The sequence below is a fragment of the Heteronotia binoei genome, chromosome 11, assembly GCF_032191835.1.
Source record: "Heteronotia binoei isolate CCM8104 ecotype False Entrance Well chromosome 11, APGP_CSIRO_Hbin_v1, whole genome shotgun sequence".
Taxonomy (NCBI): domain Eukaryota; kingdom Metazoa; phylum Chordata; class Lepidosauria; order Squamata; family Gekkonidae; genus Heteronotia; species Heteronotia binoei.
In genome coordinates this window covers 8632897-8645046 of record NC_083233.1, presented here as the reverse complement: position 1 = coordinate 8645046, position 12150 = coordinate 8632897, and the positions used below count along the sequence as shown (strand labels likewise).

The following is a 12150-nucleotide window of genomic DNA, read 5'->3' as shown; positions in this document are numbered from 1 at the left end:
TAATAGGAAGCAGAGAGTGAGTATAAATGGGCAGTCTTTGCAGTGGAGGACGGTAAGCAGTGGGGTGCCGCAGGGCTCGGTACTGGGTCCCATGCTCTTTAACTTGTTCATAAATAATTTGGAGTTGAGAGTAAGCAGTGAAGTGGCCAAGTTTGCAGATGACACTAAATTGTTCAGGGTGGTGAGAACCAGAGAGGATTGTGAGGAACTCCAAAGGGATCTGTTGAGGCTGGGTGAGTGAGCGTCAACGTGGCAGATGCAGTTCAATGTGGCCAAGTGCAAGTAATGCACATTGGGGCCAAGAATCCCAGCTACAAATACAAGTTGATAAGGTATGAACTTGCAGAGACTGACCAAGAGAGAGATCTTGGAGTAGTAGATAACTGACTGAAAATGTCAAGACAGTGTGCGATTGCAATAAAAAAGGCCAACGCCATGCTGGGAATTATTAGGAAGGGAATTGAAAACAAATCAGTCAGTATCATAATGCCCCTGTATAAATTGATGGTGCTGTCTCATTTGGAATACTGTGTGCAATTCTGGTCACTGCACCTCAAAAAGGATATTATAGCATTGGAAAAAGTCCAGAAAAGGGCAACGAGAATGATTAAAGGGATGGAACTCTTTCCCTATGAAGAAAGGTTAAAACGCTTGGGGCTCTTTAGCTTGGAGAAACGTTGACTGCAGGGTGACATGATAGAGGTTTACAAGATAATGCATGGGATGGAGAAAGTAGAGAAAGAAGTACTTTTCTCCCTTTCTCACAATACAAGAACTCGCGGGCATTCGATGAAATTGCTGAGCAGTCAGGTTAAAACGGATAAAAGGAAGTCCTTCTTCACCCAAAGGGTGATTAACATGTGGAATTCACTGCCACAGGAGGTTGTGGCGGCTACAAGCATAGCCAGCTTCAAGAGGGGATTGGATAAAAATATGGAGCAGAGAGAAGTCCATCAGTGGCTATTAGCCACAGTGTGTGTGTGTGTATTGGCCATTGTGTGATACAGAGTGTTCGACTGGATGGGCCATTGTCCAGCATGGCTTCTCTTATGTTCTTATGTCTGGCAGCCTAGGCAAGGCTTTCTGGTGCCCCCTCCCCGCCCCCGCACTGATAACATCACTGAGTCACATGGTCGGTGCCCAATTTGGTGCCTCTAGAAGGCCAGCACACTTGGCAGTAGCCTAGTTTGCCTAGTGACAGGGTCAGCCCACGAAGGCACAACTGGCAGACTTCTTAATATATCAAAAATAATTTCCTGGGAATGAAAGGGTACATACTTCAACTGTAACATCTTTCTTGGCTCTAAATTAGTGAACAAAGCTATTCAAATTATATAAAAACAGGAACCTCTGGTTTCACAGAAAATCTGGGACCACGTGATCTCAGTCTGCAAAACTGCGTTCCCTTGCTCTCTGGCATCCACCTTGTTTATGGTAATTTGGGGGGGGACATGCAAATTAGATGCTTCTACCCGGCTCATTATAAATCACCACAGACTCTTTATTACGAAATACATTTCTCCAAGCCTGCTGAAGCTGCAAAACTGCGATAACAAAAGTCAGAAGCAAACCCCCGCAATGAAAACCACAAGGACAAAAACAAGAAATGCAAAGTCAAAAATGGAGCGCTTCTTAGCTGGCTGCTGGCTTTGCTGCGGCTTGCTCTGGGTCAGGGAGAATTCTCTGCCAAAGCAAATGGAAACACCAGTTTCAGGGGGGTTTGTTTTAGCTGCGACGGCAGCAGTCGTCTTGTCAGGAGGTTGTTATCTGCAACTGGGTACCAGAAAGCAGCTTGAGAGAGCCACCGGTGTCATTTGCTCTGCCCTCGAGATTCTAGCTGCATCGAGCAAAACACTGCAAAGGAGCTGACTCTTTCCCTCTATTAGAGGAAAGGCTTTAAATCATCCAGACGGCATCCTTGGAAACTGAATCCTCTGCTGCCATGGAACAGCAGTGTAGATTAACACATCCAGAATGCCAGGTCAGTTCACAGTATTGGGTTGCTCCAACTGACGGAACTCTGCTTTTACTGGACTTGGCCCAGTGCCCTCCTGTGCCACACAGGGCTTGGCAGCAGAGTGGATCCATACCCTCCCGATTGTGCCCCTTGGGTAGCTTGACTGGAAGCCCAGCCCTGCTACAATGGATAAAGATGGTCCCATTTCCTCTGTCCATCGGGCAAAGAGAACTGTTTTGGCCTGGTGCCTAAAAGGAAGTAAGGTGGCCACTAGAGGAGGCTTAAGGCAGAAGGCAAAGCAAGCATCAGCGCTCCCCTCTGCAGAGACGAGGGCTGAGAAGAGGGTCTTATCTGGTAGGCTAGACTGTCAAGGAGAAGGCAAACCTTATAGTACTTTGAATTGTGCCCAGAAGCTGATGGGCAGTGTAGTGTATCGGCAGCCACAAGCGCCATGCGCAGAGGCGACTGGGCCGTCCCAGGCGCCTCCAGCGCGGGGCGCGTAATCCCCGCCAATCAACAGCTGCGGCGGGAAGTTCAACAGGTCCAGATTGGCCCGACCTGTCCAGTAGGCTGTACCGGAGATTGTACATAAGCGGGACCCGGCCCGCGTGTTCGCTCTCTTGCAACGTGCTCCTAATAAACTATGTTGCCCTACTCTCGTCTCCGCTTCGAGTACGTTACACTGGCGACGAGGATGGGATTCTAGCCTCATCGGCTACATCGGAGACCAAGGGCATCACCCGGCCACGACCGCCGCCGCAGCCACCATGGCCAGCCAGGGCGGAACCACCGGTCACGTTGAGCCGTTCGACCCCGCGAATCCAGAGGCCTGGGAGTCCTACCTGGAACGGGTCGAATGTTACCTGAGGGCCAACAAAGTCACGGAGGACAGCATGAAGAGGGACGTTCTCCTGAGCGTCTGCGGGGCGGCCACATTCGAGATCGCCAAAGGTCTCACGTCCCCCGCCCGCCTCACGGAGAAGTCCTTCGCGGAGATCAGCAGACTCCTCACCGGCCACTTCTTGCCTCAGCCTTCACGCGTGGCCCGTCGGTTCCTGTTCCACAGGAGGGACCAGGCTGCGGGAGAGTCGGCCGCCGACTACTTGGCGGCCCTCCGCAGGATCGCCGGGAACTGCAACTTCCCCCAGCTGGAAGACACCCTGGCTGATCGCTTCACGTGGGGCCTCCGCGACGAGAGGCTCCAGCAGAAGCTCTTCGCCAAGGAAGAGCTCACCCTCCAGAGCGCCTTCAACGAAGCCGTGGCGTTCGAGAGGACCTCCAGGACCTTTCCCTAGGCCCGGACAGAAGCCGTCCACCACGAGGAGCTGGACCATGACCGCCCAGAGGAGGGAGAGGCCCACCAGCTGCGCCGCCCAGCCGGGCAACCCAGCAGAGCAGCCCAACGGCCCCGAGCGTCCGAACGACCCCCAGCGGCGGAGAGAGCCCCTGCCACCAAGTGCGCCAGCTGCGGCAACCCACACGACCGGAGGGACTGCCAGTACCGGACCTGGGACTGCCGGAGCTGCGGAAAGACCGGCCACATTGCACGAGCTTGCCGAGCCAAGCCCAACCGCCGGAGGCCGACCACGCATCGCGAGTCGGCGGAGTTCCACACCGCAGACTCCACAACCCCGCAGGTACTGAACTTGCCCCTCAACACCCCTGGCAAAATTAAACTGGCGGTCCTCATAGAAGGGAACCCCTGCCAAATGGAGGTGGACTCAGGTTCCTCCCTTTCCATCATAGCCGAGGAAACCCTGAGGAAACTGTGCCCCGGCCAGCGGCTTCGACTACGGCCGGCGGACTTAACACTCTGGGACTTCCAGAAGAATCCGGTGCAAATCGCGGGGTGGGCCTGGGTGCAAGTCGAGCGGGGGTCCTTCTGCGGCCCACTAGACATCCTGGTGGTAAAGCGCCAGCTAACCACCCTGCTAGGACTGGCATGGATGAAACCCTTGGGGATCCGCCTGGAGGGGGTGGAGCAAACCCTAACGCCCAGGGGGTTCGGGGAAATATGCCGAGAGTTCCCGGACGTGTTCGATGGGTCTCTAGGGAGCTACAAAGGGCCGGCCATTTTCCTACCACTAGACCCCACGGTCAGGCCAATTAGGCTCAAGGTGAGGAGGGTCCCGTTCGCCTTGAAGCCTAAAATAGAGGCAGAGCTAGACCGCCTCACGGCCCAAGGTGTCCTAGAGCCGGTGGACTACGCCACCTGGGAAACCCCCATCGTAACCCCCATCAAGCCAAACGGGGAGGTGTGGATCTGTGCCGGTTATAAATGCACCATTAATAAGGCACTACAGGACAACCCCTACCCAGTGCCGGTGGTGAGCCACGTCCTGGCCGCCCTAGCGGGATCTAAGATATTTGGGAAGCTAGACCTGGCACAGGCCTACCAGCAGCTCCCAGTAGACAACAAGACGGCGGAGGCCCAAACGATCGTGACGCACAGGGGGGCCTTCCGGGTGAAGAGGCTACAGTTTGGGGTTAGCGTCGCTCCGGGGATTTTCCAGAGTATAATGGACGCTCTCCTTAAAGGGATCCCAGGAGTCCAGCCGTTCTTCGATGACGTTTTAGTCGCCGCCCCGGACCCCGAAGAATTCAGCAACCGCCTTCGAGAGGTGCTCCGCCGGTTCCAGGCAGCGGGGCTCAAGGTTAAGAGGGAGAAATGCTTGCTGGGGGTCCCACGGGTGGAGTTCCTGGGGTTCGCCGTCGACGCGGCAGGAATCCACCCAACGGAAGAAAAGACCCGAGCCATCGTGCAAGCCCCGGCCCCCACGTGTAAAGCGGAGCTACAAAGCTTCTTGGGGGTGCTCAACTTTTACCATTCATTCCTCCCCCACAAGGCAGCCCTGGCAGAGCCCCTTCACCGGCTGCTGGACAAAAAAGCCCCTTGGGTTTGGGGCAAACGACAGGCCGCCGCGTTTCAGGCGGTCAAGGACGTCCTGGTGTCCAATGCGGTGCTCCACCATTTTGACGAGGGCCTCCCCGTCATCCTGGCCTGCGATGCGTCGCCTTATGGGGTGGGAGCAGTCCTGGGGCACCAGCTCCCGGACGGGAGGGAGGTACCGGTCGCTTACTACTCCCGCACACTCACTCCAGCCGAGCGCAACTACGCGCAGATAGATAAGGAGGCTCTGGCAATCGTGGCGGGGGTCCGCAAGTTCCATGAGTATTTATACGGGAGAAGGTTCACCATTGCCACGGACCACAAGCCCCTCTTAGGTTTACTGGCCCCAGACCGACAAACCCCCCAAATACTCTCACAGCGCGTGTTGAGGTGGAACCAATTCCTCAACTCATACACGTACACACTGGTCCACCGGGCCGGCAAGGCTATGGGTCACGCGGACGCGCTCAGCCGTTTGCCGCTTCCTGAAACGGGTCCAGACCCCGCCCTCGCACACCAGGTCATGCTGATGGAGAGCCTCCCAGAGCAGCCCCTCCACGCAGCGGAGGTAGCCAAGGCCACACAGAAACACAAGACACTGGCGCGGGTGCTCGACTGGGTGGTGAGGGGCTTCCCAGAAGGGAACATGGGGGAAGAATTCAAGCCATATAAGACCAGGCGGGAGGAACTAGCAGCCCACAAAGGGTGCCTATTATGGGGAAGCAGGGTGGTGGTCCCGCCCCCGCTGCAGAAGCGGGTCCTGGAATCTCTACACGACACCCATCCCGGCATAGTCCGAATGAAGGCGTTAGCCAGGAGCTACGTCTGGTGGCCGGGGATGGACGGGGAGATTGAGACCTGGGTTCGGAGGTGCCAGACATGCCAGGAAACGCGATACTGTGGGAGTCTACCAGGAAGCCATGGTCGAGACTCCACCTCGACTTCGCGGGGCCATTCCAGGGGCAGATCTTCATGATAATCGTGGACGCCTACACCAAATGGCTGGAGGTCATTCCCGTAGGGTCCACCTCGTCAGCCGCCGCAATCAAAGCGCTGTGCAGGGTCTTATGTACACACGGTATCCCGGACACCATAGTCTCCGATAACGGGACCGCGTTCACCTCAGCCGACTTCCAGGCGTTCCTCCAGCGATATCTGATTAGGCACATAAGGTCGGCCCCCTTCCACCCGGCCACCAACGGCCAGGCAGAGCGGATGGTCCGCACAACAAAAGAAGCCCTGAGCCGAATTGTACAGGGCGACTGGGACCACAGGTTGGCCGCGTTCCTCTTCGATAATAGGATCACACCCAACCCGGTCACAGGGGTTAGTCCGGCAGAGCTCCTCATGGGGCGCAAGCTCATAACCCGACTGGACAGACTACATCCCGACCGGGCTTCAGACACCCGCGAGAGTCCAGAGGTCCGGGACGCGGCCAGAGGTTTCTTTGCGGGCGATCACGTATACGCCCGGAACTATGCGAGGGGCCCCGACTGGGTGGCGGGCCGAGTGCTACGAGTAACTGGGTCCCACCACTATGATATATCCACGGAGGGGGGCCAAGTATTACGGCGGCACATAGACCAGTTGTGCCGCCGCATGCTACCAGAGGAACCAGCAGACACTGAGGGGGAGAGAGCAGGGGTGGAGCCGACGAGACCGATCAGAGGACGCGGCCCCAACACCAGTTATACCCCCGCTAGAAGCGCCGGGGCCAACAGAGCCCGAGGGACCAGCAGAACCAGACCCGCAGCCCCCGTCAGCACCACGATCCACAGACGCACCGACAGCGGCGACCGCGCCCCCTCCACAGGACCTCCCCAGACGGTCCACCAGGGAGCGCCGGCCTCCCGCGTATCTTAAAGACTATGTTCATTAACCAGGGGGGGAGGGGTGTAGTGTATCGGCAGCCACAAGCGCCATGCGCAGAGGCGACTGGGCCGTCCCAGGCGCCTCCAGCGCGGGGCGCGTAATCCCCGCCAATCAACAGCTGTGGCGGGAAGTTCAACAGGTCCGGATTGGCCCGACCTGTCCAGTAGGCTGTACCGGAGATTGTACATAAGCGGGACCCGGCCCGCGTGTTCGCTCTCTTGCAACGTGCTCCTAATAAACTATGTTGCCCTACTCTCGTCTCCGCTTCGAGTACGTTACAGGCAGTCAGTAGAGATCAAGAATATTTGTTGGAGGAGAAAATGAAAGAAGAGTGAAAGAAGGCCACCCCAGCCACCTGAGAACTTAAGCGTCCTTCCCAATTTGCTTCTGCTCTCATTCTGTTCTTATGCTGTAAATAAACAAATGACAAAGTGGACTAGGATGAAAAGGTGTTTAAGGTGACACAAGACTCCACCCCTCTGGAATGAATCAGAGTTAGTATTCCACAGTTATGCTCACTCCAGACAGAACTAGTAACGTCTTTAACCACTCATCCTCACCACCACCATTTTGAGCCCAGGCCTGAGTGGAACAAGAAGCCGCTTGGGGTGGCCTCCGCTTCTCCTTGCCCTTGTCTGGTCTGGGGCCCTGGGGCAGGGAGGGTGGGGAGACCCATTGAAGTGGCTTCCGTGATGCATTTGTGGGATGGTAGGAATGTGGGAGGCCTTAGCATACACTATAGCCTTGTGTCAAGCTGTTCTTGGCATCCATGAGGACTAGCAGCTTTGCTTTGCATATACTTTTTGAGGTTTGCTTTCATCTCACTGTTGGAAGGATGCAGTACGTGCTATAGCAAATCATATGAACATATGAAGCTGCCTTATACTGAATCAGACCCTTGGTCCATCAAAGTCCGTACTGTCTACTCAGACTGCCAGCGGCTCTCCAGGGTCTCAAGCTGAGGTTTTTCACACCTATTTGCCTGGACCGTTTTTTGTTGGAGATGCCGGGGATTGAACCTGGGACCTTCTGCTTCCCAAGCAGATACTCTACCACTGAGCCACCATCCCTCCCCTGCTCTCCAGGGTCTCAAGCTGAGGTTTGTCACACCTATTTGCCTGGACCCTTTTTTGGAGATGCCAGGGATTGAACCTGGGACCTTCTGCTTCCCAAGCAGATGCTCTGCCACTGAGCCACAGCCCCATTCATGGCTCTCCAGGGTCTCAAGCTGAGGTTTTTCACACCTATTTGCCTGGACCCTTTTTTGGAGATGCCGGGGATTGAACCTGGGACCTTCTGCTTCCCAAGTAGATGCTCTACCACTGAGCCACCGTCCCTCCCCTAAAGGGGAGTCAAGTGCACTCATAACATGGGACATGCTATGTTTTTTTGCTGATGCAATCTTTGTACCTCTTTTCCAGACTTTAAAAAAAAATTGATTTGGGTTTGGGTTTTATTTTGCTTCCCGTGGCTTCAGAACAAAATGCATTTGCAAGTGGCGTAAACATGCAGGCCATTGGAAGATGTCCCTTTAAGGATGCTTGTTGCTTTCCTTTTGCAGTGAAGACAGCGCCCCACATTATGGAGAACTTCACAGACTTGGAGGTGAATATCAGTGGGAAGATCGTTCTGGAGTGCAAAGTAAACGGGACTCCAATCCCCAGAATTGTTTGGCTGAAAAATGGCTATGCAATCACCCCTGCTTCAGGTGAGCATGGGTCTCCTGAACTCTTTGGCCCCAGACTGATGGCATGCTTGGGGCTTGCGCTAAAAAAAAAGCCCCTTATTCTGTAGGGCCGGTAAGGCAGAGATGTCCCACCGGGCTTTTTAGTAGGGACAGCCACGATTGCCAGCAGGCACCTCATCTTCCCTGCCTAGGGTTGCCAAGTCCAATCCCAGAAATATCTGGGGACTTTGGGGGTGGAGCCAGGAGACTTTGGGGGTGGAGCCAGGAGACACTGGGGTGGAGCTAGGGGAGAGGGGGGGAAATGGCGCCGGGGGAGCGTGGCGAGCCGCCCCGTCTCGGAGTGGGCGACGCCGCTGCGCGGCTGCCGCCTCTTCTCCGCTCGCCGTGGCTGCTCCTCCGAGATGGGCTCAGGCTCCGCTCCGCCTCTGGGGTGGAATCGGAGGGAGGTGGTGGAGGCGGGCCAGGGGCGTGGCGAGCCGCAAGTCCGGGTCCTAGAAGGGCCCGGATTCGCGGCTCGCCATGCTCCTGGCCTGCCTCACCCTCCCCTGAGCTACTGCCGCCTCTTGGCTGTTCCTCCTTGATGGGCTCAGCCTGGGCCCATCTAGGAGGAGCAGCTGCGGTGGGCGGGGAGGGGGCAGCAGCGGCGTGGCGGCCTCACCCGCTCCAGGATCGGGCGGCTCGCCATGCTCCCCAATGCCGTTTCCCCCCCTCCCCCTGCTTCCATTTTTTTGGGGAGCGGGGGAAGAGAGTGGAAATCCTGGGGTCCCCCGCCAGGGCGGGAGGGTTGGGAAGCCTATCCCTGCCCCTCCAAGCTCTCCTCGCTCATTTTCATGCCCAGCAGCAGTTTGGAACAGAAGAAATTAATAGGGTGCCATCAGGTGGGGCGGGGTGGGCGGTGTTGTATAACATAAAATGCTTTGGCCTGAATTGTTTTATGGATTGTAATGTATGTATTTCTATACTGCTGAGGTACATTAATAAGTCATAGTAGTTGTAATAGTAGTAGTAAAGAAAAGATTTTTCTTCTTCTCCCTCCACTTTTAAAATGCTTACAGCAAAGCTGGTCGCCTGGGTTCAAAGGAGTGGAGTTTGGAGGGTAAAGCTGCCGCTTCCATTCCCTCCATGCCTCCAAGGCAAACTGAGGCTCCCAGTGCCTGCTAGTTGCTTCACAGCAAATAGAGGCTCCAAGAGCCTTCAGGTTGTCCTTTACAAGCAGAATGAGATGCATGCTTTTCATCTAGCCCAGTTCGGCCTTTTTAGAACTGAACTTGTCTTCAGAATATGTCTGGCTTGTTAACCACAATTTATTTTGATACTTGTGTGTTCTAGTTCATATGATTTTAGACAGTTGTGAATTGCCTCAAGCCCTTTACAGAGAGGCGAGTGATAAATGTTTTGTAAATAAAATTTAAAGAAGGATAGTTGAGGCAAAGTCGGCAATTAGGAATCCTGATCCCAATTACCTTTTGGAACACTTTGTTTCCAAGCAGACATTACAGTCTATGTTGAATTGACTTCCAATCCTTTCCTCAGGGATTTCCATGGAGAACAACACCCTGGTGATTGAGCGAGTGAAAAAGGACGACGAGGGTCACTATGAGTGCAAAGCGTTCAATGAAGTGGGCCAAGACAGCGCTAGAGCATTTATCAGGATCCAAGGTGAAGAGCCAGGGGGCAACGCAAGTATTGGACCAGACAGCTAGTCGATTCAGGCCATCCAAGAAAATATGCTAAATATATCCTGTCTACATTTTAAAAAGACATGGGAAATATTAGACATGGTACAAATTAATGTGTCTGCATCTCAGAATGAGCGTGAGCTTTTTTTGCAGTACTAACAATGTCACTGGGTTTCCCATTGATTGAAAATAGGAATAGGATAGGTTTTTCCTTACTGATAACCCGGAAGAATCCTGAACCTCCCTTTGCAAGAGATGTGATACCCACCTGTTTTTATGAACTTCTCCAAAGTCCAGGAACTTCTTAAGAACATTTCACCCTTGTGGGTCAGCATTCAATCTTAAGAACATAAGAACATAAGAGAAGCCATGTTAGATCAGGCCAATGGCCCATCCAGTCCAACATTCTGTGTCACACAGCGGCCAAATATATATATATATATATATATATATATATATATATATATATATATATATATACACACACACTGTGGCTAATAGCCACTGATGGACCTCTGCTCCATATTTTTATCTAACCCCTTCTTGAAGGTGGCTATGCTTGTGGACGCCACCACCTCCTGTGGCAGTGAATTCCACATGTTAATCACCCTTTGGGTGAAGAAGTACTTCCTTTTATCCGTTTTAACCTGTCTGCTCAGCAATTTCATCGAATGCCCACGAGTTCTTGTATTGTGAGAAAGGGAGAAAAGTACTTCTTTCTCTACTTTCTCCATCCCATGCATTATCTTGTAAACTTCTATCATGTCACCCCTCAGTCGACGTTTCTCCAAGCTAAAGAGCCCTAAGCGTTTCAACCTTTCTTCATAGGGAAGGTGTTCCAGCCCTTTAATCATTTTAGTTGCCCTTTTCTGAACTTTCTCCAATGCTATAATATCCTTTTTGAGGTGCGGCGACCAGAACTGCACACAGTACTCCAAATGAGACCGCACCATCGATTTATACAGAGGCATTATGATACTGGCTGATTTGTTTTCAATTCCCTTCCTAATAATTCCCAGCATGGCGTTGGCCTTTTTTATTGCAAACGCACACTGTCTTGACATTTTCAGTGAATTATCTACCATGACCCCAAGATCTCTCTCTTGGTCTGTCTCTGCCAGTTCACACCCCATCAACTTGTATTTGTAGCTGGGATTCTTGGCCCCAATGTGCATTACTTTGCACTTGGCCACATTGAACCGCATCTGCCACGTTGACGCCCACTCACCCAGCCTCAACAGATCCCTTTGGAGTTCCTCACAATCCTCTCTGGTTCTCACCACCCTGAACAATTTAGTGTTATCCGCAAATTTGGCCACTTCACTGCTCACTCCCAACTCTAAATCATTTATGAACAAGTTAAAGAGGATGGGACCCAGTACCGAGCCCTGCGGCACCCCACTGCTTACCGTCCTCCACTGCGAAGACTGCCCATTTATACTCACTCTCTGCTTCCTATTACTCAGCCAGTTTTTGATCCACAAGAGGACCTGTCCTTTTACTCCATGACTCTCAAGCTTTCTAAGGAGCCTTTGATGAGGAACTTTATCAAAAGCTTTCTGGAAGTCAAGGTAAACAACATCTATCGGGTCTCCTTTGTCCACATGTTTGTTCACCCCCTCAAAGAAATGTAACAGGTTAGTGAGGCAAGATCTTCCCTTGCAGAACCCATGCTGAGTCTTCCTCAATAACCCGTGTTCATCAATGTGCCTACTCATTCTGTCCTTGATAATGGTTTCTACCAACTTTCCCGGTATTGAAGTCAGACTGACTGGCCTGTAATTTCCCGGATCTCCTCTGGAACCCTTTTTAAAGATGGGGGTGACATTTGCTACCTTCCAGTCCTCAGGAACGGAGGCAGATTTCAATGAAAGATTACAGATTTTTGTTAGAAGATCCACAAGTTCAACTTTGAGTTCTTTCAGAATTCTCGGATGTATGCCATCCGGACCCGGTGACTTATTAGTTTTTAATTTGTCTATCAGTTGTAGGACCTCCTCTTTTGTCACCTCAATCTGACTCAGGTCTTTCAACACCCCTTCCAATATTAGTGGTTCTGGGGCGG

At 53.1% G+C, this 12150-nt stretch overlaps 1 protein-coding gene across 2 annotated transcripts in view; it reads left to right on the top strand.

Moving 5' to 3' along the window:
- LOC132579251 (vascular endothelial growth factor receptor kdr-like) overlaps positions 1 to 12150 on the top strand; it is a 242832-nt gene that overhangs the window by 136923 nt on the left and 93759 nt on the right. For both annotated transcript variants that reach the window (XM_060249494.1, XM_060249493.1), the window contains exons 13-14: positions 8281 to 8427; positions 9940 to 10065. In XM_060249494.1, the coding sequence (XP_060105477.1) occupies positions 8281 to 8427; positions 9940 to 10065 (273 nt within the window). The remainder of the gene's footprint in view (positions 1 to 8280; positions 8428 to 9939; positions 10066 to 12150) is intronic.